The 25,836-nt window shown below is 39.7% G+C and overlaps 1 protein-coding gene across 3 annotated transcripts in view; it reads left to right on the top strand.

The window, feature by feature from the left end:
- HMG20A (high mobility group 20A) overlaps positions 1-25,836 on the top strand; it is a 38,666-nt gene that overhangs the window by 5,740 nt on the left and 7,090 nt on the right. The window contains exons 3-7 of one of the 3 annotated variants that reach the window (XM_018081524.1): positions 15,300-15,392; positions 17,397-17,544; positions 18,713-18,925; positions 21,036-21,168; positions 21,545-21,576. In XM_018081524.1, the coding sequence (XP_017937013.1) occupies positions 15,304-15,392; positions 17,397-17,544; positions 18,713-18,925; positions 21,036-21,168; positions 21,545-21,576 (615 nt within the window). In that variant the 5' untranslated portion in view covers positions 15,300-15,303. Of the gene's footprint in view, positions 1-15,299; positions 15,393-17,396; positions 17,545-18,709; positions 18,926-21,035; positions 21,169-21,544; positions 21,577-25,836 lie in introns of all 3 variants that reach the window. The other 2 variants (XM_018081525.1, XM_018081523.1) reach the window with 2 other exon arrangements.

Here is a 25,836-nt window from a genome sequence, read left to right as displayed (position 1 = left end):
TCCTTTTTTCTGCTGCCAGCTGCAATGCTGGATCCTTTGCTGAGCCATTTCACCCTCTAATTTGGCATAAACTAATTTGATAAATGAACTAAAAGCTCTTGTGTTTCTTTAGCATGCTGAAGCACCATGTGGCTGGTCCAGTGAACAAGTGCCAGGCTGAAGATGATGCTGTAGGAGTAGCTGTAGTTCAGCAGGCTTATGCTGCCATGAAACTGTAGCCTCAGGCAGTGGAGAACTGTTGTCTGCACCTTCCAGCACCTGGCTTGTCTTCATGCAGCCAGAGGACCTTTCTGGATGCTTCTTTTAACATCCTGTGAAAACTACAGCCCACTACTAGCAGAATGAGTCCAAAAAGTTATCTTGGGTGACTGGGGGTGGCTCATACAGCTTAATATGACTGGTTTTACCCTGCATGGAAGTGGGAGTTTCCATACACATTCCTTTTTTGATAAGCTCTGGTATTTATTTCAGCCCCTTGAGTCCTTTCAAGGATGTATTTGAGCTGGTAGAAGATACCCAGCTTCCCAAAGGGAAGAGTTAGGAAGTTAAGCAGCTCTATAAAATGCCTAATAAGCTGTGGAGATTGCTGTAACCAGCTGTGAAAGGAGAAGGGAGTAAGACCTTCCCTTCTTAGCAGCAAGAAGCTACTACTTTGTAAGCTCTCCTTAAATCCAGGTGGTATCACAATGTGCAAAACTTGAAAGAGGCACGAAAATTTTATTTGTCTAATGCTCAACTTAGGCCACCAATATTTTGCTGGTTTCCCATTCTGCTGTACCAGTTTGACAGTAATTCATAAATCATCGTGTGACATCACCAGGGTGCTGTAAACTGTCCACTAACACCACACACTTGATCAAAATGTAGAAGCACAGATATTTTTTTCTTTTTAGAGATCTTAGTACAGGAAAAAGAAAGTGAGGAAAAAAGCTTCTGAATCATATCAGTTTGATCCCTGGCTTTTTAAATGTCAGTTTAAAGTCACAAATAGTGTGTGATTCATACTGCTTTCTGAAAATTTATGTTTTTGAAGAAAATGACATCAATTTAAAACTTCTTGGTTATTTAGGGAGATGCAACGTGACAACTGCTTTTTCAGTGCTTGTGCTTGACTAACCTGGTTTAGCTTTTTGTTTTTAAAGACTGGATTCAAGCAAACCAGACTTTATATTTGATCACAGTAAAACTAACGTACCTCAGGACAGGTGTGGGCTTGGGAAGACTTCCTTGGAAAGCAGTGACATGAAGAAGTGTTGGAGGTGACTGGATAATCCAGCTTGGGAACATTAGCATTTAGTGAAGCTTGAGCAGTTAAGCCTTAGGTATAAATGAGAGCAGGAGTCTTACCAGGGAAGGTATAATATGTGTCTGCTGCAGCTGGCACTGCTACAGCTGCTTTGGAATTCAGAAAGGGTTGCTAAAAGATCAGTTTGAACATGAGTTAAAGGCATATTTTCAGTCCTAAAAATAAGTGCAGGTGCAGCATTTGTTTAACTTCTTGAAATGGTACATTTATTCAAAAACCAATCAGTTTACTGATACAGGTTCTTAGCTTTAGGGTCTAACCCACAGAAGTGTAACAAAATCTAAGTGACTGCTGCAGTGGGGAGTTGTGCAGATATAATGTGTGTGTAAGTGCCATGTGGGACAGCTGATGGGGTGATGGTGGTACTGTCAGTCTTCTAAAATAGTTTGGGTAACCATGATGTAGGTTTGAGATCCTCTCTGTTTCTGTTTCTTAGCAGAGGGCCAGGTGCCTGATGCAAAATAGGTCACAGTGATCACAGTTATCCCCTCTGGCCTGAGCATGTGGGTGGTGCACTGCAGCTTTGCAGGCAGGAAATGAGCTTTTCTGGTTCTAGCCCAGGAAATTTTCTAATTAGAAAAGTATAAAAATTTATACTGAAAAAAGTACAGAAATTTTACAAGTATTTGTGTTAGACTAAGCAAAGTGGTCTTTGTCTAGATATAAGATTTGAATGCTCATCTGTTTACATTTGGATATAAAGAGCTGTAGAATTATTAACTGCATGTTAAATTTAGACTGTGAGACTTTACATGAATTGTTTTGAACGTGTAGTGCTGTGAAAATTGTCCTAATATCAAAGATATTTTTCTTACTTGAGAAATCTTTTCTGTTAATATTGTTTTAACCTTAGAAAACTTACAGTTCATTACAAGTATGAAAGAATGTGCACTCTGTTATAAATGGCTTACTTGCATTTTCTCTATAGAAAAATGCTTTATATGTTTGGATTTTTTTAGGCAAGCTACTTGAATAATTTTATTGCCACTTGTAAAAACACACATTCTGTCCCAATGCCATTTCAACAAAGTATTTCTCAAGGGAATTGCAGAACAGACATTTATCAGGAGGGGTTTGCAAGGCATGCAGAAAATAACAGATCACAAGGAACTTTTCACATGTTCCTCCAGTTTGTGTTCTCGCACTGCTATTACATGGAAGAGTGTTTTTAAGGATTGATATTCAAATAAGCACAGACAGAAGGTTTAAATTTTTATAGTGAGAAAGAGTGGGAAGGCAGGAGATTTCAAATGCATAGTAAGGGCTGGAAACTTAAAAAACCTTCAGCTTTTATCTTAGTGTCTTTAGTGACACTTTAGTTCCCACTTAGTGACTTGTGGGAATTGCATTGAGAAAAGTGGTTTTTCTTTACTGATGCACAATTCCTTATTCTGAGTCTGAGTCAGTAATGTTTGTCAGCTGAATGTCTACAATTTACTTTTCATGGAGACATTTAAGTAATGCTGTATTAATGTAGGAGCTCAGTGGTCTGTAGCTCTGTTGCATGGTTGTGTTCCTTCCTTCCAGCTTGTGTGAAGGTGGATCAGTGCCTGACCAGTGGAATACTCTGGGCAAGTGATGAGTCAGAATTGTGGCAATGCAGCAACGTGTTAACTGAAAGTTATCATGAACAGGGTCTGTCATGTAGATAAATTTTACTCAAATCAGTTGTCAGTGCATAAAAAGAAGTGTATCTGTCTTCCAGTTTTGACACTTGAGTGTCTCTAGTTCTGAACTTGCTTGGTAGCCTCTCAGTTCTGTTGATGTATTTGTATACCATTGTAATTAAAAATACAGAAATCTGACCAATTGGAGGTTTTGCAGATCAGATGAACAAGTTTCCTGGCATTTGCTGTGACTTCCTACTGTTAAATAATTTGGTGTTTAAAAGGCAAATGAAATGCAAAGCAATCACTCCAAAGAAGCAAGACAGCATCAGTAAAAACAGACAAGGAATTAGAATGGCAGTTTACTGAAAGAATAGAGATGACAAATCAATGAAATAGTTGACAAATCAGTTGCTGTTTGGATGCTGAACACAGAGGAAGGGTTGCAGGTGTACAGTGCCAAGTACTGCAGTGGTTATTCAGGGAGGGCTTGAGGATCACTGTGGAGATGGTTCCATGTTGCCAGTGGCAGGAGTATTAGTTGGTGAATCATAATCCAGCTTTGGCACAGAATGTCTTTTCAATTTTTGATATAGTGGAGACTTTCTTTTCAGATTTAATGCCCTATTGTCATGCAAATAACAGTATATCCTCTGTGAGGCTAAAAATGAGAACTTCTTTTGCTTATATGGCATGAAGGGCTTGATGTTACAGAATCTTCTTGGTCCCTCAGTCATCTGCCCCTATAATCTTGTGAAAGTGTGTGCAGTTCATTTTGCTGTGTCCTCCACTTGAAGGACAGAATGTATTGAACAAGTGGGCTAGTTAGTGGAGTGGCAAACACAGCAGCCCTGAGCTAAGCTTTCCATTTAAAGAAAAGAAAAACCTGCTTAAAACTGCTGCTGAATTAAACCTACTTGAAATTGCTGGAAGTTGTGTTCTGTGTAGTGAACCTAACACACAACTCCTCTTGGAAATGGCAACTTGTCATTGTTTATTTGAATTGGGGTAAATACTGCTTGTTGTACTCAGAATTGAGAGTAAATGAGATTAATACAAAGTGTGAGGGAATCTTTGGTTAGGGGCAATATCATATATTGGAAGTCCAGCTCTAGCTTCACTAATTGGAGAGCAGATCCTGGATTCCTTGATAAGGTTGTTCCTGATGGATTTTTTTTTTCTGGTTAATAGATGAGTAAGGTGAACACTTTCCATCTCTCTTCTGGTGTCTTTTTATTCTTCTGTCTCTCCAACTTTGTCAGGACTGGGAGGGGTATTGTCTGATATCTCTGTTCCTGTGGCCATCCTAAGCGTTGTTTCAACTGCTTTTATGTCCTGTCTTCCATCCATCACTGTGACCTGAAAACAAGCAGTGGTTATTTCTTCAACAGTTGGAAACCTTCCTGTCAAAAAACCAAAGCAGTTGAGGGTATTTGCTGGATTATGTCTGTGTTGACCAGAAGTTTTGAGCCAGACAGTCTAACATGGTGTCTGCCATGAGGATGAGCTTCACTTTGGCTTTGAGTAGGTATTGGGACCAGTTGACCTCTAGAAATCACCTCTGGTCTAAATTTTGAGTCATTAAACGTGAATGATACAAGAGGTGTATTTCTTGATTTATGGGAGTAGGATTAACTCAGTATAGCAGAAAATGTGGACATGTCTTATGTTGTTTCCTTTTTTCTTCCCCCACAGCCAGGCAGGAACAACCAGCAAAGAAACTGTGGTGACAATACATTTACCTTGCTCATTAATGCTTTGCTGGGTGGATCTTAGTCAGCAAAGCTAGTTGGAATCTGCAGATTTTTTTTATGTGCTTAGAAGATACTTATGCATAAAATGCGTGACTATCAGGTGATGTTAGCAATTGCTACTGAGAAAGGCATTTTAAATAGGAATACAGAAAAGTTCAGGATGACTAAGACACGGATACTTGAGTAGAAGAAAATTTCATTGTCAAGTGGATGAATGTTTTTGCTTCTTGTTAATTGAGCTGTTAGCTCTAAATGAAATATACTTCAGTTGTCAAACCCCACAGTTTTTACAAGCTGAAATTTCAATCAAGTGTTCCTGTTCAGCTTCGTTACTTGGCATAGTTTCAAAAAGTAAACTTCTCACTTGTTTTTTTACATGTTAAACTCCAAGATCTGGGCTTCTCGTGCTGTGGCTGGGGGATGTTAAGTGGTGATTGCTGGAGTACTCTCAGGTTTCTCAGGAGTGCAACCTGCTCGAGGTTTACTTGTTGCTGTTGCTCATCAGGCAGCAGTAGGAGAGGTGACTGGAGTGTTTTGAGAAGTGTCCTCGTTGCTGAAGGATGGGTGTGTGCTACTTAGGGCAGCCAGGTGAGGGTTTACTCAAAGCTGACTTAACCATTTCTTCTGAGTGTACATCTTGTCACAGAAAACAAAGCACATCTGAGATGTGAATTGAACCTGCTGGGCTATTTTGGTGATCTTACCACGGAGCTTTGGAATGCTATGAGCATATTTTGTCTAGAGTTATACATAGATGACCCTTTCTAGGGTGGGAATAAGCTGTTCTGGGAGACTGTTAAAATCCAGGAAGGACAAGCTTCCATTACTGTAATAAATGTTTTTTTCTTGGGAAGTCTGTAAGCTCAAATATGATTGTTGAAGTTGTCATAAAAGCTGAATGCATTCTGCTTTTAAAAATGTAATGTTTAAAAAGCAATGTCATGCTTTTTTGCCTTTGTTTTGGGAAATGGTGGGGGGAGCAAAATATAGATAAGTTCTTTTTCAGATGAGTCTTTTTAAATAAAAAGGGAGTGCTGGTGACTAAGAAGGCAGTTGTTTACCTCTACAAGCCCTCGAGCTAACTTCAGGGATTAAATGTGGTGGTGGATCCTCAGGTAATCTGTGTGCTTGCTTCTAACAGACTGCAAAAGGTAACCAAAGAAAGTAAGTTTCCCCTGTTTGCACTTCTGCTGTAAAATGTTTAGACTCCACAAATGAAAAAAGGCTGTGGTGCCTGAATTCTTGTTTCCCCCCAGTTGACTTGGCCTGTTTCTGATCGAGGCAATGAACTTCCGATTACGAGCTTGTACTGAGGTGAAGTCTGTGCTGTAGTCCTTTTGAAAATAGCAGTGTTTTTCCACTTTCCATACTGTTTAATGCTGTGTAAAGCAGAGAGTTGCTGACCTTTTGTCAAAGATCATGAAGGCTGTGGTTCTTATTTCTCCTTGCAGTAAGAATTGCATGATGTGTATTCAGGTCAGAGTCTCAGAGCGACTTCTGGTTGTCTGAAATCAAGCAAAGACTAACAATTAGTCGATGTCCAGAATAAAAAGGTTAAGACTGGTAGTGTTTTAAAGTCTATTTCTGAAGTTTGGTTGTATTCTTAGCTCCTGGAGATTTCCTTTATGACCTTCAAACCAGCTATGTATCTTTACCCATATATAGAGGTGTTGGGATAATATTTGTGCTTTAGCTCAGAGGAACCATATTTACTGAACAAATATATATAGAAATGAAATCATCCAAAAGAAATGTAAAAGCAGTATAAGTCCTTGCTGTTTGCTAAATATGGTAAATACTCAAACCTGAATGCCAAGTATCTTTCAGAACACTTGTAACTAGACACGAATTAGGAATCTTTTCAAATGTAAATGCTTCAGGCTTTGTGTTGTGCAAGACCTCCATCCTCACCTCTGTTTAGTCACCTCCATCCTCACCTCTGTTTAGTCACCTCCATCCTCACCTCTGTTTAGTCATCGACCTATTTGAAAAGATTTACATTCTCTTTTAGGGCTAAATTTATTGTGTATGTAGATCAACTGTGGTGTGCAGAGCTTGTGCATGTTTCCTATCTGAGGAGCAGCTGTGAAAGGGGGAAGTTGGAAGAGCAGATTAATACAAGTCCTGGACATCCTTTTCCCAGGTTCTTGTTTGCTGTTTGGCTCCAACCTCTAGGCTGTGATGCTCTGCTCTTAGCCAGCATTTTTTACTTCCTTCTTTTGACTTCTTGCCTGTGACATGACAGAGGCACAAAGAGGAGATTGCAGCATCAGTGAGGAACACAGTGAAAGAAGTGAACCACTGCCCTCACAGCAGTTCATTTGGGCTACTGGAAACAGTTTGGGGATCAGATGCAATATTGCAGAAGTTTAGCTGTTGTTCTGAACACTCAGCCCGGGATATTTGGGCATGCTGCTGGCATGGATGCTTTCCTCTCAATCCTACTTCAGCTCCATCATTACCTATTTTCATTCCATATGCTGCAGGTGTTCCAGGAATGTGCTCCCTGCCTGCCCTTTCCCACCCCTCACACACATCTGGGTGTCCTGTGTATTGCCTGACACTGGAGAGCAGGCAGACCACTCCACTGGGCTTATGCCATCGCTTTTTCCCCTTGTTTTCTGTTCATGATGCTAAACAGTATAATTTCCTGTTGCCTTTAGATGGAGATAAGGGTAGGTAAAGCTTTATTTTAACTTCTCTACATTCTGCTGTTGATTTAAGTTACTTCTTTAATGGAGCCATGGAAGTACCTGAGTTCCCACATGACTTGAAACTTTCTGTGTGCTCTCCCTTTTTGTGCTGAGGGGGGGATCCTGGTATATGCCTAGTTTAGAGCATAAAGTTTCAGTCTTTTAAAATTTCTCTCATTTCTTTTTATTTGGTGTAGTCATTCCCTACAGTATTTATTTTAACACTGTGGCCTCAGACAGCTTTCAAATCTTGTTAGCTCTGGTCAAAGGAGCTGTCTGCTGCTCCTGGAGAGGATGCTTTGGCAGGAATGGGGTATCTTTTCTGTTTCTCTTCTTTTCAGGACTCCAGACAAGGTATTGTAAGCAGTTTCCATTGACATTGGTACTTACTTGACCCTCTTGTCTGGTCTTTTGTGCTTCTTTTCCTTGTTAGTTTTTCCCTCAGTGTGCTCCCAAGGTCTTTACAATTTCTGTCCTGTGGTGCCAATGGTACCGTGTGTGACTCTTAGAGGAGCCTTGGCTGAAAAGGGATTTTTGTGCACTTCAGGCAATATATCTCCAAACTTTCATTTCTGGTACATATTAAACTATTACCAGAGAGCTTTAAGAACAGATTAGAAACGAACAACCCAACCCAGTTCCTCACTATTCTTGCTGTGAGAAAGAGTTTCCTAGTAGCAGTTCTGTTTTTTTTAATAAAGGGAAAGAAATAGCCTATCAAAGTGAAGGTTTATGTGCCTGTTGTTTTGCACAAGTAAGGCTATCTAAAAATTGAGATTTCTTCTACATGACAGGGGTTTGAGTGCTCAGACTCCTTTGTTTTATAATACACAAGGCAATAGCAAGAAAAGAGCAAAAATGTATGGAAGCTGACATGTCATACTTTTTTTCTAAAGATGGATCATCTCTGAAAACAGGCAGAAAGAGTTGCTTGTTTTGTGTGAGAATCACTGACTCTTCCCACACTTCATTTCCTCTAACCTTTGTCCCTGTACTCATATCAGTGCATTTAAAATATCCAGTTCCATGCTGTCTTTGTGGCTCTTGAGGTCAGAGGAGATGCTTTTGTGTTGGGTCATGAAGCCTGTGGTGAGTCATTTTTAAACCATATACTCAATCCCTTTTTGAGTGTATTCTCACATCCAAAGTATTTGACCCCATATTCTGTAAAATGGCTTGTTTTGGTGGGTATGTGCATGAAAAATTCCAATCTGTGTTCTTCTGTGGCAGCAGCTAGAGTTTCCTGTCCCAGAATTTAAGTGAGCTTGGAGTATATGCTGTACTTCCTTGACAACTTTCTTGATGAATAAGGCTTTGAGAGAGAGCAAAAGTGCTAAAATAGCTTGGAGCCAACCTTTCAATCTCATCAGGTGTATCCACTCTTCAGTTATTTTACTTTTGAATATGTAACTTTGCATTTCACTGGCCAGTCACGATCAGGATTCCCTGACATTAAGTTCTCTCTAGTTCAGAATACTCATTTGGTATTTTAAATCAAAGTACTCCTGGAACATTAATTAATACTGTTTCTTGTTTCACTTGTGTGGTGCTGGTAAATGTTTGACCTGGGCAAACACCATGAAAAACTTCAGTCTGTACATTTACATTTTTTAATAAACTGCTTTGCTCATGGCACTTTTATGTTTGCATTCCACAAACAGCGAGTGATTGAGTTTTACAGACAGAAATGATCAGAGGAATGGAACTTTAATTTTGCAGGAAAGTAACTGTGAACAGGATCTGGTGAGGTCCTGGATGATTTATAGTGGCTGTGGTTTGAGAAGTGTCTGTACTCCAGGGGTGGTTTGTGTCTCTTAACGTAGCTGCTGGTTGTGGGTTTTTATGGGGTATCCCCTTTGCCTTGTTAATGTGAAAGTAGCTGTTGGAAAACTGTCCTGTGAAATGAGGTCCTCATATCCCAGAGGAATTTTCAACTGGCAGAGCAGGTGAAGAGGTAGACTAAATTGCCTGTAGTAAGTGGCAATTCAGAAGAGGTTTTTATGGATAGATTACAAAAACCAGTGCCACCTCTGGTAGTCAAATACTGGACTTGCCTTAGGTAGAGTATTAATAAAAATTAAGTATTCTCTAGATTTATTTTGAGACTTATTTTTTGTGATCTGAATGGTTTATATTTTCTCATGTGAGATCTGTAACATGGGAATTAAATGAATTTTGCAGGGTTGTATTTGTTAGTGGTGTTAGCTTAAATGGCAACTGATGCTATCAGAAGAAAGTTAACTCAGAATAAAATGAACTGTCCTAATCTACAGGTGCTTAATATCTGCAGAGAAGGGGTAGGTAGCAAAGCTTTCCCTCTGGGTACCAGAGGTAACCACAGTTACTGGTTTTAGCTGTCCAGGGGCAAATAGCACAATTATTTGTACAGTTGTCTCATGGTGGGGTTTTCTTTCCTCTCAATTGATGTAAAAAGCTGAATAATTTCTTTCATGAGTTTGAAGGGAATCAACAGGGAGCTGTTCTTGCCTTTGTCTGCAGAGTTGAGTATATACCTTTCCTGTGGGCTTAAATTCCAGAAAACAGGAGGATTTAATATATATGAAATGTTTTATATGTGCCTCATCCTAAAGCATTTATACAAGTAAGAGTAGAATACAGAATTGTACACGTTTTTTAAAAATACATTTTTACAGATGTTTGGCAGCTGTTTCCAAGGTCTGAGTACAAATAGCTTTGTTAGTGTTTGCTGCAGAGACCCAAACAAACTAAGCCTAAACCTCAGCTTTACCTCTTTCCCTTCTTTCCTTAAGCTGCCTGGAAATGCAGTGGAACTCTGGACTTTTTGGTTGCAAGTCTTTGTTTTGGTCTCTAGTGTTGCTTTGTTTTTACTGGCAAGAAGTAAAACTAAAAGCAGTTGGCTGTTCTCTGGTATATATTTTCTAGTTTGACAGAAAAACCTCTGTCCCGTTAGGTTTGGCTTGCAATTTTCCTAAAGTCACAAAAACCTTTGTCTAATGAGTTGCCTGTAGGGGGAAAAAATCAAATCTGACTTTTTACAGTCAAGTATGTTGGATAACGTGCTTCTGCTCCAGCTTGATGGAAGAAAATGCTGCTGTCAGAAGGAATCTGAACTTCCTCTGACAGCTCCAAAAGTGTTCTGGTTTTAATTGGAGATGGACTTGCTTCAGTTTTCTTTCTGATGTTCTGGCTACATGTGGATGGACAGGGGAAGTGATGGTCCTGTGGGGTTTTTTTCTCAATAAATCATCTGAGTTTAGATTGTTTACAGGATGAAGTGTTTGGGTTTTGATGCTTAGATAAGGAATACTGTGGCTCTTCTGTGACATAGCAGATGATATTTTTTTTTTAAATTTAATCTGGGATCCTCTGAATGGCAAAGTTTGGAGCTATTTATTCTGGCAAAGAAGGATGAAAGACTTGAGGAGAAAAATCCTCCACTCAGCAGTAACGTTTCTAAAACTAGAGCTGGCAATGAGGTAATTGGGACTCCTGCAGTGTTTTATAATCAGACTGTAAGTTGGATTTCTGACTGACTTCATATTTAAATATGCTTAGCTGTAATAAATAATATGTATTTATAACCTTACCTTGGGAGGGCTAAATAGTTTAGAAATTTGTGATTATTTTTTTTTTTTTAACCTTCAGATCATCTATTGCAATGTAGTCATTGAAAAGACAACATGTTTGCTCTTTTCCCAGTGTTTAGGGCCATCTTAAGACTTGGCATGGCCTTGGGATGAGAAGAAAGTCAGTCTGGATTTGACAGGGACTTATTCTATGACCAGACCTATGCAGACTGTATACAGAGTCCAGCTTTATTTCACTTATCTTGTGAATGACTTCACACAAACGAAGCAGGTTGTGTTTTGTGGAAGCCATGAACATTTTGGAGAGTACAGTGATTGTTTTGCTTCAGGTTTGGAAGAGACTGTTCATCTGGGGTGAGTCATGGGGCAGGAGTGCTCAGTGTTAGAGAAGAACTAACTAAGAAGTGTTAGAACCTGTGGCTGGTGGTGTAACAGTGTGGCCATGAACACATCCTGCTGTGACTCTGCTTGTCTCCTTGAAAATAAGAATGCAGGTGTGCTGTGCTGAGTTGATCTGCCAGATGAAATTATTTGCACATTTTTAATACATTTTTGCTGTTGGAGTCAAATGATCTGATTCTTTCAAGAGGTTGATTGTGACCTTTCATTCATTGCATGCAGAAAAGGCTCTTAAACTTCAGATTATTCATCACCCCTGTGCTTATTTCTGCTGCCCTCTAGTAGTGTTGTTAATAGTGCAGCCTTAGTAATGATGTTATGGAAAAGTCAGTCATTCTGTCTAGCTCCAGTCATGGATTTGTTCTCATCCTGGTTTTTCAACTACCTTCTTTTAATTGTTCCTTTCTACTGTACAACTGTGACTAGAAATTCGATCCAATAGTAGCTTTCAGTCTACTCAAAACACAACTCAGCTATTTTATTTCCTGATAGAATAACATAAGTTATGTCAGGGCCTACAAAAGGTAATGTGAGAAGAAATTAAGGAAGCTTAAACATACTTCTGGTTTTGAATGGTGTTTAATTACTCACCGTTTCATTCTCCCCTGTGTATTGGTGTGTGTAGTAGCACTTAGATATTTATGTTGTAAAAGATTTCTTCTTTCATCTACTGAGTAATTCTCTCAGACTGTGTTGGTACACTCTGTACAATTATGTACAAATATTATTATCTCTTATGGCATGCAACCAAAGCGTCCAGCTAAAAAATTTAAACTGGAAGTTGCTAAATACTGTTGTATGTTCTCTGGATCATGAAGTCTTTGTTTGCCTGGGTTAATGAGGGAAGAGAGGGAAAGAAAAAGATAAATTAAGCCATGTTTTTGATAATATAGGATCTTCTCTAGGCTCCTGAAGAGATTTAACTAATGTTAGTGTGTGTGTGTGTTGGTTGAACCTTTTAAATCATCAAATGCTGCTGTTAAGAAATAAATCAGTCTCTTTATTCCTGCTTAGGTGGTTGCAACACACTTAGTAGTGTAGCAGTACAGTGAACTCAGAGCTGCTCTAGTTTGAATTAGTTTTATTTGGAAGAGATGCTTCCTTGCACTGAATTGTAGAGCTGGTAAAGTTTAGAGTTTAACATGAATTTCAATTTTATTTTTGCATTTGGGTAGACATAGTTAAAAAATGAAAATAGGATATATGTGTGAACCATTAAAAAACTAAGTCTATGTTGTTTCTTGTGTCTTGAATTTAGCCAGTTGTGTCACAGGAGATGCTTTGGGCAGAGTTTACATTGACAAAGCCACACAAATATTCAGAACAGATCTAAATGGGACTTGCCAACTGTTCTTTTCAAGCCCTCTGAGTTCCATAAAGGCCCAGTTTGAGAAGCAGTGATCTCTTTTCTTCCCTACTACTGTTCTTTTCCTCAGGTTATTGTTTTGGCCATTTTGTGAGGTCCCTGAAATAAATATGTGGCTCTGCCACGGGGTTGAAACTAGTGGGTAGTGACTTTGGAGCAAAGGTATGAGGGAGTTGTCCCTGAGAAATGGGACTGAAAGACTTGTGTTAAGTTCCCATCTGTTCTCAGTGAGCTTTAGGGGAACTGTTGTTTTCTTACTCTCTGGAACTTATTAGGAGCCGTTGTAACCTCAGTGATGTTACATTTTCTTTAGGATGTGGCTCAGTCATCTGAGAGAGTTAATATCTAAAACATATGGGTTAAATAAAAAAAAAAAAAGTGTGTGTTCTCCCAGCTTCCTGTGTTTGTGTTCTGTTTCCATGTTGTTAAAGTTGGTGTCCATCTGCCTCCCTGCAGTTTGAAAGTGAGCTTAGGCTCTACAGCTGCTGCCTAGGGCCAGATGTGAGCAGACATACCAGGACCTGGTGAGAAGGTCATGCTTAAGCTTCCTTTTTTGAAAATATTCATTTAGAACTTTTGACTGACAAAACAAAGACTGTGTAACATAAAGCAGAACTTCATTTCTCTCTTAGTTGACAACTGCATGAAGCAATTTGTGTTGTATATATTTAGTACCTGTCCTTAAACAGCTTTCTGGGCATCAGTGAAGAGCTCATTTTTCAAACCAGTGGGAATTTTCAGATTTCTTGTGCTATATCAAGTCCCAGCCTTGATGTAGGTTCTTTTCTATATGTAGGGGAGTATTGTTTGTGCTGCCTCCTTTAAGGATTAAAATCTTCTTTGTTCCATCAGAATATCTCACCACTTTACCTAAAAGTATTATATTATTTGAATTTTCTTCCTTTTTGTGTCAAAGATGCCAGTATTTGAAAGAAAGCATGATGTGGAGTTGTGATTCAGAGAACTGCAGATGTTGCTTGGAAGGGACATCTGGAGGGAGGTCATCTTAGTCCAGCCTCCCACTCAGAGCAGGACTGTTGCCAGCACTAGTTGAGGTCAGTTCCAGCTTTTAGCATTTAGGGTCTGCCAGGATAGACTCCATCAGCACCTCCCTGGGAAACACAACCAGCCAAGCCAACCTAACGAGTTTGGTTCTGCCATCCAGCAGTTTTAGGCACCTGTCAGATTTGCCCTTGGCCCCCTCTGCCAGCCTGAGCAAGCCTGGTTTCCTCAACACCCCTTATTCAGGTGCTCTCGATGCCTGAGCACCTTGGAAGCCCTTTGCTGGTCAGTCTCCAGCTGTGCCACAGTTCTGAGGCTGAGCCCCCAAAACTGTCCTCAGCCCGTGGTTTGTAATGGGAGGGCAGGAATTGGATTTCCTCGTTTCTTGTTGACCCTTTCCTGTACAGGAGTAAAGGGAGTTTCTCTGCCAGGGGTCAGTACTTGTGGTACTTGTGACTGAGATCTGCAAAATCTGTAAGATGCAAGAAGCAGTATCATTACTTTTGTCTGTAGAAAACCTTTATCTCTGGAACTGGGGCGGGATTTGTGGGAAAATATATAATATTAAAAACACAGAGCAGGATTTTGTGTCTCAGATCACTTAGATTTCAATGCTGAGTGGAAAGCACACCAATCCATGGGAAAGCCATGTAAGATTATAGCTCTCATCAGTCCCTCCAAGCCCAAGTGTACAAGCTGAAAGGGATAGCAGTACTCAAGCTGAGTACTGGCTGCTCATCAAAAGTGACTCCTAAGTTGAAGGAACAGCAATTTACCTAGTATGGCCCTTCAAAATGGGCAACTCATAATCTTAAAGTGAGTTTAAGACTTCTGGGATTTTTTTTTCCTCACTAAAATACAACAGTTTTGTGTTTTAGTAAGAAAAAGGATGAATAAATTTAGTGATGCTTTGGATTTCATATCGCACCTTAAATTCCAATGGCAGGAAGCAAGGTTACAAAAGGAACTGATTTTAACTTGGAGGGCAGTTTGTGTTGAATGAGAAGTATATAGTGCCTTAAACCACTTGATTCTGTAACTGTTCTGCAGGACTCAAAGGTTAAAATACTCTTAACATAGCTATGTTCTCTTACTCAGCAGTAACAGTGTGCATGGATTAATTGTGAAAATGTGCACAAGGAATTATCAAACACAACCTTAATTCTAAACTTCGAAGGGGGTCTTGGTTTCAGTTTTGTTCTGGGCTCACACAAACCTCTGGTGAGGGGGCACACTTGGGAATAAACAGGCAGGTGGACTGGAAGAGCAGGATCTCTGCACCTGTGTGCTGAGTGTGATGAATGAGAATTTGTCTCGAGGGATAAAATAGAAAGCTGCAGTGATTTCCAGCAACACTGTGGCATTGGCACAGGGCTCTGTTAAAAGGGGAACTCTGAACTGAAGCATCATTTATGGTGTTTCTTCTCTGACCTTAAGCACAGCTGCCCACAGGATCTGTCCTGAAGCCAACCAGCCATGACTTGCCAATTGGCTTCCGGGGTAAAGAGATCTGTGCTATGTTATGATGTTTGAACTGTAGTGCTACTCAAGAGAAACAATGAGATACTTTAACCTTTCTTACCTTTATTTTTTTTTCCCCCAGAGGTATGGAGAACTTGGTAGCTGGCTCCAATCTTCCTCCACTTTTTACAGATGAGGATGGATCCAAGGAAGGTGGTGAAATCAATGTAACTGGGTAAGCAGCTCTTTCATCTTCAACTGGTAGATACTATGTCTGGACTTGCCAGGGAAACTGTTTCAGTGGAAGGAGGGCATTATAAGTAATTTTTTAACAAAAAAGAAACAAACCCAACAAAAATCAATCTTTTGACATTTCCTTGGCCTTGATAGAACATCACAGGACTCTGTTTAGGAGAAACCAGGACTCTTCTGAACTGATGGAAGTGGTCACAAACTTTTTTTTTATATCTCTTACCTTTAAAAGGTAAATCTCTAGGATTTTAGTCTAAGACAAGGGACGTGATGGGGGCAGAGAGGGAGGATGTATCTGTGGGCTGTAGTAATTTCAGTTTATTTCCATTAAAGATACACTGTTCATCACTGATCTCTGAAAATCACTGAGTCTCATGACTTTCATTTTTACCAGACTGACTCTGCTTTTACAGACTGCAACAATGGCCTCTTAAAATTACAATGCCAGAAGAAGTTGTCTTTTAAGAATACTCGAGATTCTTGCTGTGTACTTCAAAGTTCTTTTCCATTTTGCAAAGCACCAAGCAATAAAATTCAGACTTTGCAGGCAGGTAAAGCGGTGTAAAAACGAACATGGACACATTTGCTTCAAGTGGGTCTGAATTTGGATTTATATATCTGGGATTTCAAACTTTCTGGTGCCAAGTGAGACCCATGTCCAGATGAGGCTTGTGTTTAAGATGTGTCAGCTGAGGTTTCATCAGTGTTCACTGCAAATGGCTGCATCACATGGAAGTCTTTGCTGGATGTGTCGTTCAGAGCTTCCCTACCAAGGGGGAACACATAGGAAAGCTGAAATATTCTTCAAACCATAAAAGTGAATCCAGAACTGTATCATTCAGTTTGACACACACCAAACGTAATTCACTTACAGGAGGGTGTGTGCCCTGTTCCCTTCTCCCTCTCTAACTGTCAGTAATATGAACTCACCCTGGTGTCTGAAAGTCAGGTGTGGATCTCCCCAGCCCTTGTGTCTTTACCAGTAATTATGCCACAATTGCTGATGGTAGTAATAAAAATATGCTTTTCTCTCCAAAGACAAATTTTCCCATGGGCATTCAACTAACAATTGTGTTAATGTAGCTCAAATTTCTGTAACTGTACTCTACATTAACAGGAACAGTTATTTTGAATATTTAAAATTATAGCATAGAGTGCTATAAAGGAATTTTCATGAATGTAACTGAGTAAAGCTGAGTTACCTTTAGCCTGGCTCAAGAAGAGTTTAGAACCTGAGATGAGTGCAAAAATCTTCTATTAATTTGCCCACTGAGCACAATGGTGAGAATGTCCAGGGGGTTGTTGTCCCAGAATGTGTGCTCATTTCTCAGTCTACTTTCAGGAATACTTCTGTGGGCTTGCTTTTGTTTTTGCCTCCAGACAGCTTGTCCTTTCCTGGGGGAAGGTAGATTGATACAGCTCTTGCAGCAAAATTAAATAATGGCCATTCCAGAGCCTGTTGGGAGCTCGTCATGTTTGTGTTTTAAATACCCACATGTATCAGCAGGAGATTACATGGAATAAAGTTCAATCCAAAATCATACACAACCACAGACCTGTAAATGTATTTGTGGAGGAATATATTAAACACATCCCAAAAGGTGTATATTGGTTGATGATGAAACTATTCATTTCGAATTCTTTATGGTATTTTTGAAGAAGGGTAGATTCATGCTCTCTGGTGTCTGATCCAAACATATATTTGACTGACAGTTATTTGTATAATGAAATACTTCACTAAAAATGAAACAAAATAACACTTCAAAAATCAAATTGTCTTTGAAAGCCTATGGTAGCTCTGGTAGTTACAGCAGTTGCTTGGATGGAACAGCCAGTTCTTCAAAAATCACTTTAAAATCCCTTTTTTCTCACTAGTGTGAGAATGAATATATTTGCAATATTTTTGCATGTTTTAGAAGATTAGGGAGGAAGTGATTTAGCAATATGATGATTAAATTTTTTGTTCTGCTCTTGTGTGCTTTTTCAGATTAGCTAATTCGGAGAGTTCATTCAGTGGTGGAGCTTCACAGCCTGTGAATAACCCAGATTTGGTGGAGGACTTGTCACAGGCTCAGCAGCTGCAAAATGAGTCCTCCAATGCTGCTGAAACCACTGAGCAGAAGCCTGAGGAGGAGGTGAGATGAAATAATAGTGACTTCTCAAGGAAGCAAAGATGTGGAGTTTTGTCATTCTGGTTTGTCTTACCTACTCAGAATTTTTTTTACAGGATCACATATTTTCACTGTGTGCCATTTTCATCCTCTGATTCCCTGGTTTTCTCCTGTGTTGCCCAGCTGCACACAGGTAGCCAAGGAGAGCTGGCAGTTAGAATGTGCTGAGAACAGCACTGATTTTTGGTGACTAAATTGAGAAGGAGCTGAAGTTTGACAAGAAAGTGGTTTGGGGTTTTTTTTCTTTTGATAGATGCCTTTGATATTCCTCCTTGTACATTGTTTTCAGCTGTGAGGTCCTTTTTTAATTATGTAATAAAATTCCAGGAGGGAAACTAAAACTAACATGATGGCAGGAACATGTTGGTCTGGGGAAAGATTAGAAGTACTGAAAATAGTTGTGTGTACATAGCATTAGAAAATAGTGTTGTCCAGAGATTGCTGTAGAAATAGTATGAAGCCAAGAGGATGAATGATAATGTTACTATTCCTGTGAGCTCACAGTGTGCCCCAGGCAAATCTTACAATATTCCCTCCTTTGGAGTTTGTTGGTTGGAGGTGATTAGTGGGAAAGAGAGCCTACAGACCAGATGAGAATAGAAAAGCCTGTATACTGTCCTCACCCCCACATTTTGGGCACATTATACATGAAGGAGAACGATTTGGAAGGGGCAAAATAACTAGTTATCAACTGCTAACTAATTACCCAAAATCTCTCCAAAAGTGATACTGAAGTAAATGACTGGGAGGATGAGAATAATTAAAAACCAAAGTAAATTTAAATCAAACAAGCAAACAAGTAATAAAAATATTTGCGGTTGTATTAGCTAAGATGATCATGTCACGGATTATCAATTCTTCTGATTTTACAATCAAGTTAATGCCAATGATATTTTGTTGTCCCTGTGGATCAGGGGATACTGTAAAGAACTTTTCATAATGTTTTTCTTTGGGTTTGCTTAGGGAAAAGTCCTGATTCCTCTAAAGTAAGGTTTAAAGCCTACATCCATGGAGAGGATGTGTTGCAGCAACATGTTCCTGATGAAGTTGTTTGAGACACGGATGTTTATTCCTTCCAGAGGTGGTTATTTTCATCCAGTCTGAATTGTCTTCTGTTTTCATTTTGCAGCAGCAAAGGACCAAACGAGGAGGCTGGGCCAAAGGGAGGAAGAGGAAGAAACCCCTCAGGGACAGCAATGCCCCCAAATCCCCCCTCACAGGGTACGTGCGGTTCATGAACGAGCGTCGGGAGCAGCTTCGAGCCAAGAGGCCTGAAGTGCCTTTCCCAGAGATCACCAGGATGCTGGGCAATGAGTGGAGTAAACTGCCTCCTGAGGAGAAACGGGTACCATTCAACTCCCTTTTCCTTCTTGGATTGTGATTACTCTTAAATGGGAATATTGTTGTTTAGTGAGGAAGTTAACATAGGCTTTTGACTGAAGTTGTGTTTGGGAGGATGTTTCAAAATAAGGGGCACAGGTCTTTCCAGAGTTCAAATGGTGAACCTTGGTAGGGCCATAGCATCTCATCCAGGTGTGACTTGAGAACTGTATCCTTTAGGTAGTGCCAGAATACAGTCAGGATGGGGGGGATTGCTCTAACGAGACATCCCACAGTTTATGGGATCCATCTGGAGTAACTGCTGTGCTCAACTCAGATACAGCTGAGACCTGTAAGGTCAAAGCCTTGGCATGTGGTGTTTTCTCATTGGGACTACTGTGGCCTTCTGCACTGTCTGATAAGTGAATGAAGACCAAGGCCATCTGGACTGGACCTTGTTAATGGGTTAATTGCTAATGGATGTCTTACTATCCTCACCTGATTGCCAGTTGGATATTACAGCAAAGCAGTTCTTAAATCACAATGCAGCTTGATGCTCTCATATGAATTGATCAGGATATTTGAACTCTCAAAAGTACTTCAAGGGTAAGGTAATACTTCAGAGTTTTTATGAATGAAAAATGAGATGCTTCAAAAACCGAAATTTTCTTTTGTTGCTTTTTACTAAGCTTGTAGAGTACAAGGTATGCAGAGATGATATAAAATGGTGCATAGGGATAGTGATTTAACCATAGTGGAAAATGTGTGGCAAGGCAAAGCAGTTGATTTGGTAACAGACAGTGAGAATGATGTTCCTTGGAGGAAAATCAGGATTGCCCTAAAGTAAGGTTTGAAACTTAGATCCGTGGAGAGGATGTGTTGCAGCAACATACTCCTGATGGAAATGTCTGCTGGGAGAGAAGGGAAAAAGACATTCTGCCCCTCAGTCCCTTGCCTTTAACATATTCTTATTGTGCCTGAGGCAGATTTTTAACCCAGGAAAAAGGAAATTGAGTTCAGATCTCTATTCTGTGTACTGCTTTTTAAATCCCCAGGGAATCTGTCCTTGAGTAAAGCTGTAAGTCTCTAACTTAGAGCAGGTCAGGGGAAGACTGCTGAGCCCTTTCAGCAACACATTGCTGGAGATGGAAAAAAAGAATATCTCATGGAAGAATACCATGTCCAAAAGCAATGCCAGCCCAGCATCACCAAATTTGCACTCCAATCCAGAATGTTAACACTGTCCTCAGCAGGGTCAAAACAGTGTTGCAAATGCATGGAATTTATAACTTATATGTACTGTTGTGATGACTTAATGAAAGTAAGTCATACCAGGCTGACTAAGGTTCAGTCTGATTTAATACTTACATCCATTGAATTTTAAACTCCTTAGGAGGAAGAAATGGGAAGGCAACTTTTTTCTTGAAAGAATACCATTAGTAAGCATTGTGACCATTCATTAAATGTTTCTCAGTTCATTAGTTCCCTTAAAGAAGTCTCCAGGGAAGCTCATCCTGTCATGCAGATGTGTGAAATACCTTCAGCCCAATAAGAAAGATTTCCATCAACCCAAATGAGGACAGGTTATATCACTTAAAGCCAGGCTCTTACCTTTTTGCTACTCTTGGCAATAGCCATCATGTTTTGTTCACCTCTCAGATGTGCCAAGTGTGTGGTGATGCTTTTTGTCTGTGAGGCATGAAAACAAGAGTGTATTTGGAACCCCACTGTTACAGGTCTGAACCATAAAGCATCATCTGATAAGGTGTTCTTGTTTGGCAGCACTTAATCCTGGCCACAGAAAAGGAATTCTGAAATATTTGGTCTATAATGTATAGGTAGCATTCAGTTAAATAGAGGAACTTAGTGGCAAATTACTCCTAGCTCTAACAAAAATGGGGTTAACAGAATAGTTAGTTGGCTTAAAAAAAAAAGAGAAAGTAGGACACCAGAATACAGTCATTTTATCCAGAAAATTTATGTCTTTGCATCTCAGATACGTTCTCATTGTCTCTTTGCTCCTTTCCTGTTTGCAGAGGTGACATGGATCAGAACTTCATCTGACAAGTTGTTTTTCTTTCCTTCATCCCAAAGGGGAGGAAACTCCCTGAAACTCTTGGCCTTTTCTGTTTCAGCGCTACCTCGACGAAGCAGACAGGGACAAGGAGCGTTACATGCGGGAGCTGGAGCAGTACCAGAAGACTGAAGCCTACAAAGTCTTCAGCAGGAAAGCCCAGGACAGACAAAAAGGCAAATCCCACAGACAAGGTATTGAATGGGACAGAAACATGTGCCGAGCTAGAGCAGAAGGTTCCCAGCTAGTCCTGTACCCTGACACTCATTTGAAACTTTTGCTTTAAAGGCTTAATAAAAGTGAATGTGTTCTTTCCATGACATTTACATCAGCTGTGTGTAAAGTGATTAGATTGATGTAAATTTAGCTGTGTCTAGATTGTGTTGGAGGATGTGCACCAAAAGCATCAAAGTTAGACACAGCTTCTGTTGGCTTTCCAGGAAAGCTGCACAAGCTGCCTTGTCTAGAACTGTTGTGTGATTAAGGTTGTGTAACTGCTTTAATTCTTTGGTTCTTGTTTTCTCAAATCTTGTGTATTTTGGGAGACTGGTTGGTTGTTTTCTTTTTCAGATGGAGCAAGACAGCCAGCTCATGATCATGAGGTAAACTCCTTCATTCTACACTTAACATCAGTGGGTAGATTTTCAGGTGACAAAAACTTCTAGTGAAGTCAAACCCCAGTTTATGCCAGTTGAAACCCTAATCAGAAGAGTGTGAATTTTTCCTCTTTCTATGCAGGTTTTGATCAAAAGTTTAGAAACAACTGAGTACTCTTATACTCATTAGTATGATGAAAACTAAATCTCCTAAGTCTTGGGCAGGTGTGAATGATCTAAGGTGAAGGGAAACATAGGGTACACATAAAACATAGGTCTGTTTTGTTAAGGGTGTTTTTGTAATGTTAAGTCAGTCACTGGGTGCAAGTCAGTATAATTGAGCCTTTACCTGGTGTTTTAGAGGTTCAACTTGCAGAATTTTTATTTAAAAATTTTTCAAAGCACAGAATTTTTATTATTTGGTAAGTAAATATCGAGATAAAACTTACAGATAGCTTGAGACCCTGATAAATCTGCCAAGTTAGCACCTTGAGGTGGCTATTTTGAGGTACTGATTTTCTGCAGCAACACAAATGCTTGTGTCTTCCTTGAGAGGAAAATGAGTAAAGCAACCAATAACTGGAAAACATTTGGCTTAAAACCTCCTCCTGCCCTCCCCCTCCTTCTGCATATGTAAATATTGGAAAAGAGTGATAATCTCTGGAGATAAAATGCCCTTGCTTAAGCTGATGACACATGTGACAAATTTTGTGCATCCTGGTTGACTATGGTCTCTCTCCCCTCGGAATGCTGCAGCTTTCTCCAGTTGTATTACCTGGGGCCACAGAGCTGCTTTCATGGTTACCAATAAATTGCAAACTAAGAGCAATGAAAAATCTTGTTTATACACAGCCTCTTCACTGGTAAGCAGTAGGGCCTTCTGAAAGATCTGTTTTTCTTGGTGAGGCTTTTTGCCTTGGGAAAGCAATCCAGTTGGTTTCTAATGTGTTTATTACAATGGTGACAGGGCTGTGCACTGCTGAGAGGCAGCTACTGGTCTTGTCAACCTGAAGGAAAATAAGTTTCACTTTCAGGAAAATGCTTTGGTAGGATGTTTTTGATATGCCTTGTATTAACTTTTAAAGGAAATTGCAGTAAGATTAACTTTTAGAAATACGTGGCCCCAAGTTTTCTAATTCTACAGTCACTGAATCAAAGTTGCTCTTTAATTGTATAAAAACACATTACTGAAGGCTTCAAGTTCTAGGTTGACTGTGACTATTGCATAACCTTTAAATTATACAGGTGGCAAACTACAAATTCAGAGTCTTATCTCTTATCCTTCTCACTTAAGCCATCACTGGTGGTATCTCACATCATAAATGTAGTTAAAATGGAGTCCTCTTCACTCTGTGGGACTTATAAGCTTCCTCAGATACAGTTGAACACCATGACATAGTTGAACTAACAGCATGTTAGACATCCTTCTCTGAAACTGTGCCTTTGACTACTTGGTGTTTTTCACCTTTATATTATAAAATCCCACATGCTTATCACCTAATATGCCTTCACATCCTTTGTGCAGGGAAGTCAAGTATTATAGTCCTGTACAGGAATAAGCAGAAAAAACTCGTATTGCTTTTGAAATATATACTCAAGTTGTTGCTGGAAGTGAGACTAGAGCTTTTTGTTGTCTTGCTGCTTTCTCCTGTCCACATTGACTATTGTTCCTGTGTTTGTGATTAGTAGGTACGAGCTGATTAAATTATGTCTTGAGAGAATATAAGAAAATAAGGTCAAGGAAACCTCTTTCCTCGCCTTGCTCCACTTCAATGTTCATGATTTAGTTTCTGTGAGTCACTGCTGAAGTCATTCTAAACATTGTATATATAGAGATGACCTCTAAAAAGTATTGCAATGGGCAATTCAAATATGAATTATAATATAACTAAAGGATGAGAGAGAACATTTAATCGATATAGACTTGAAAAACATGGATGTGCTGTCTCATGAGCTCATCTGTGGGCATGAAATAGAACATTTTTCTTCCTCCAAATTCTAGTTTCATACATATAACATATGGCAGTATACACTGGAACTGTTGTCATCAGCAGTGACTGAAATCCTTGATAATTGTTCTCCATTGTTCTGGTGTTTTTTATTTCCTCAAGCTGTTCGATTCCAAGTAGGTCTGTCTTCATGCAGACTGTTACACTTCTTAGTGGTAAGATTTCAAAGATTTATGCACATGTCAAGGAGATCAGGTGTTGCCTGGTGGTATCTACAACCTTTGAAGACAGGGAAATGGCTGCTGTAGTAGGAGCACATAAGAAAACCATCTCCTCTGAGAACACTTAATGAAGTAGTATGTTTATTGTATCTGTTCCTTCCATTGTCTGTAGCCTGACCATACCAGGAAGGGTGACCTTAAACCCCCCAAATCTCAGCTTTTTCTTTACCATACTTCACCATGTCTCTGAGAACTTCAAGTCTGATTTGTTCCAGAACCTTCCAAGTTCAACCTCAGGTTTAATAACCATTTGTTGACAATCTGGAAGTATATCAGTCTTGTTTAAGGCAAACGATAGAAACAGTTTTGGTTCTCTTTTAGTTTGAGGGATGGCTGAAAGACACATAACCTGAACAGGCTGGAGCTTTTTCAATAGGAGGTAATCAAAACCTTATTATTTTAATCTTCAGTGAACCTCAGAGTGGCTTAGGCACTTGAGAGTTCTCAGGAGGATCTTTTACGTGCTGGGTAGTGTGTTCTGCAGTGGGAGAGTGCTGATGGTTTTCATTATCACGCTTCTGTTCAGTAGAATTTCTTGGTTGCCTTTTGGAAGCTGAACAATTTCATCTAATGGCCTGGTTTTTACCTGAAGAACCTGTATCCTAGGGCTGCCAATAGAATACCCTCTTCTCTTTGTAGTACTCTCTCCTCTACCATCTGTTCTCTACAAGCCAGTGATGATCCAAACCGGTGCCTCTTTGCATCCAGGTAGCAATGGCAAGCATGAATTAGAATGTTTCAGATGGATATTCTGTAAGTGTTCTAACTGCCAACATTTAGTGCATATTAATGTTGAGGTCCTAGATTTTGGGGTGAAATTAATTCCTAGCTATCTAGGGAGCGTTCAGAGAAAATGAATAAGTTCTTCACATTTCTGTACATGACTTCTCATTTCTAAATATGTACTCTTGAGACATTTTCCCTGTAGCAGCAGGTATAAAATCTTCAGTGAAAAGCACGTGTGATCAGGAAGCCAAAGCGAAGCCCTGCTGTGCCTCTGAGAGCTGGGGAGGTTTGTTACCCCTTCCTCTAGTCTTGCCTGTTTCTGGTGTGTCTTCAGTTGATCCATGCCAAGTGAGGTTTGAGTTCTCACTCAATAAATACAGAGCTCCTCAGCTGTAATTCTACCAGACAATAAAAGTCAGCTTATCTTTAAAAGCAATCAATTGACAGTCTGTCTCTTCAGGTAAAGACAGAGTACCTGGTTGGTTGACTGCCAAATGGCATTCAGCTCACTCCCTCTAGCCCCTTTATGTGGCAGACACCAATATGATACTCTGAGCTCAGGGGCCAGAATTCCCTTCTCAGCTGTTAAACATTCAGGTTGCCTGCTGGACACCAAATCATGTGTAACAGTGCAGTTCTGGGCCATGAGTTTGTGGTTCGTTGTCAACCACGGTGTTGGAGAGTTTTGAAAAGCTTTTGTTCTCCACAGGCATTCTTGCATGCTTAACTTTGTTTCTGTGTTAAGGTACAGATTGATTGTGGTTGCTGCAGTTTATCAAACCAAATTTTCTTTGGCTTTACCAATAACAGTGCAGGAGCTAAAGTAAGCATTAATTGCCCTTTGACACGCAGAAGTGGTGACTGAAGTATATTATAGTAGGGTTTTCTTGCCTTGAGTCAAATCGAGTTTTTTAGGGCTTTTCTGACTTAAGTTATAGAGCATTTCCTGATTTAAAAGTGTGTTTTGAGTTTTTTGCATTGGTGGTGAAAGGCCAAGAATCATGAAACTTGCTGTGCATTTTCCTTACTCTGTCTCCTGTTTGTTGACATTTCTGTGCAGACTATTTCAGAATGTGTCGGTTGATGGTGGAAAATATAAATACATTCAGATAGCTTTAAAACTGAATCATTCTTGTGTGTAATGTTGCTAGAGTGAAAGGGTGTATTTTAGTATGTTACATGATATTTCTTGATAATGGTATTTGGCTGTGATTAAACCTGTATCTTTAGCTGAGATATACCCTTTGACTTGTCTTGGTAGAAGCTGGAAGTGTCTTTTATCCATACAGCTTTTTAGCTGCCTCAGTTTT

This window comes from Manacus vitellinus, unplaced genomic scaffold (genome assembly GCF_001715985.3).
Source record: "Manacus vitellinus isolate BGI_N305 unplaced genomic scaffold, ASM171598v3 scaffold_53_pilon, whole genome shotgun sequence".
NCBI lineage: Eukaryota > Metazoa > Chordata > Aves > Passeriformes > Pipridae > Manacus > Manacus vitellinus.
The sequence above is the reverse complement of the archived record's forward strand: the minus strand, read 5'-3'. Positions and strand labels throughout refer to the sequence as shown.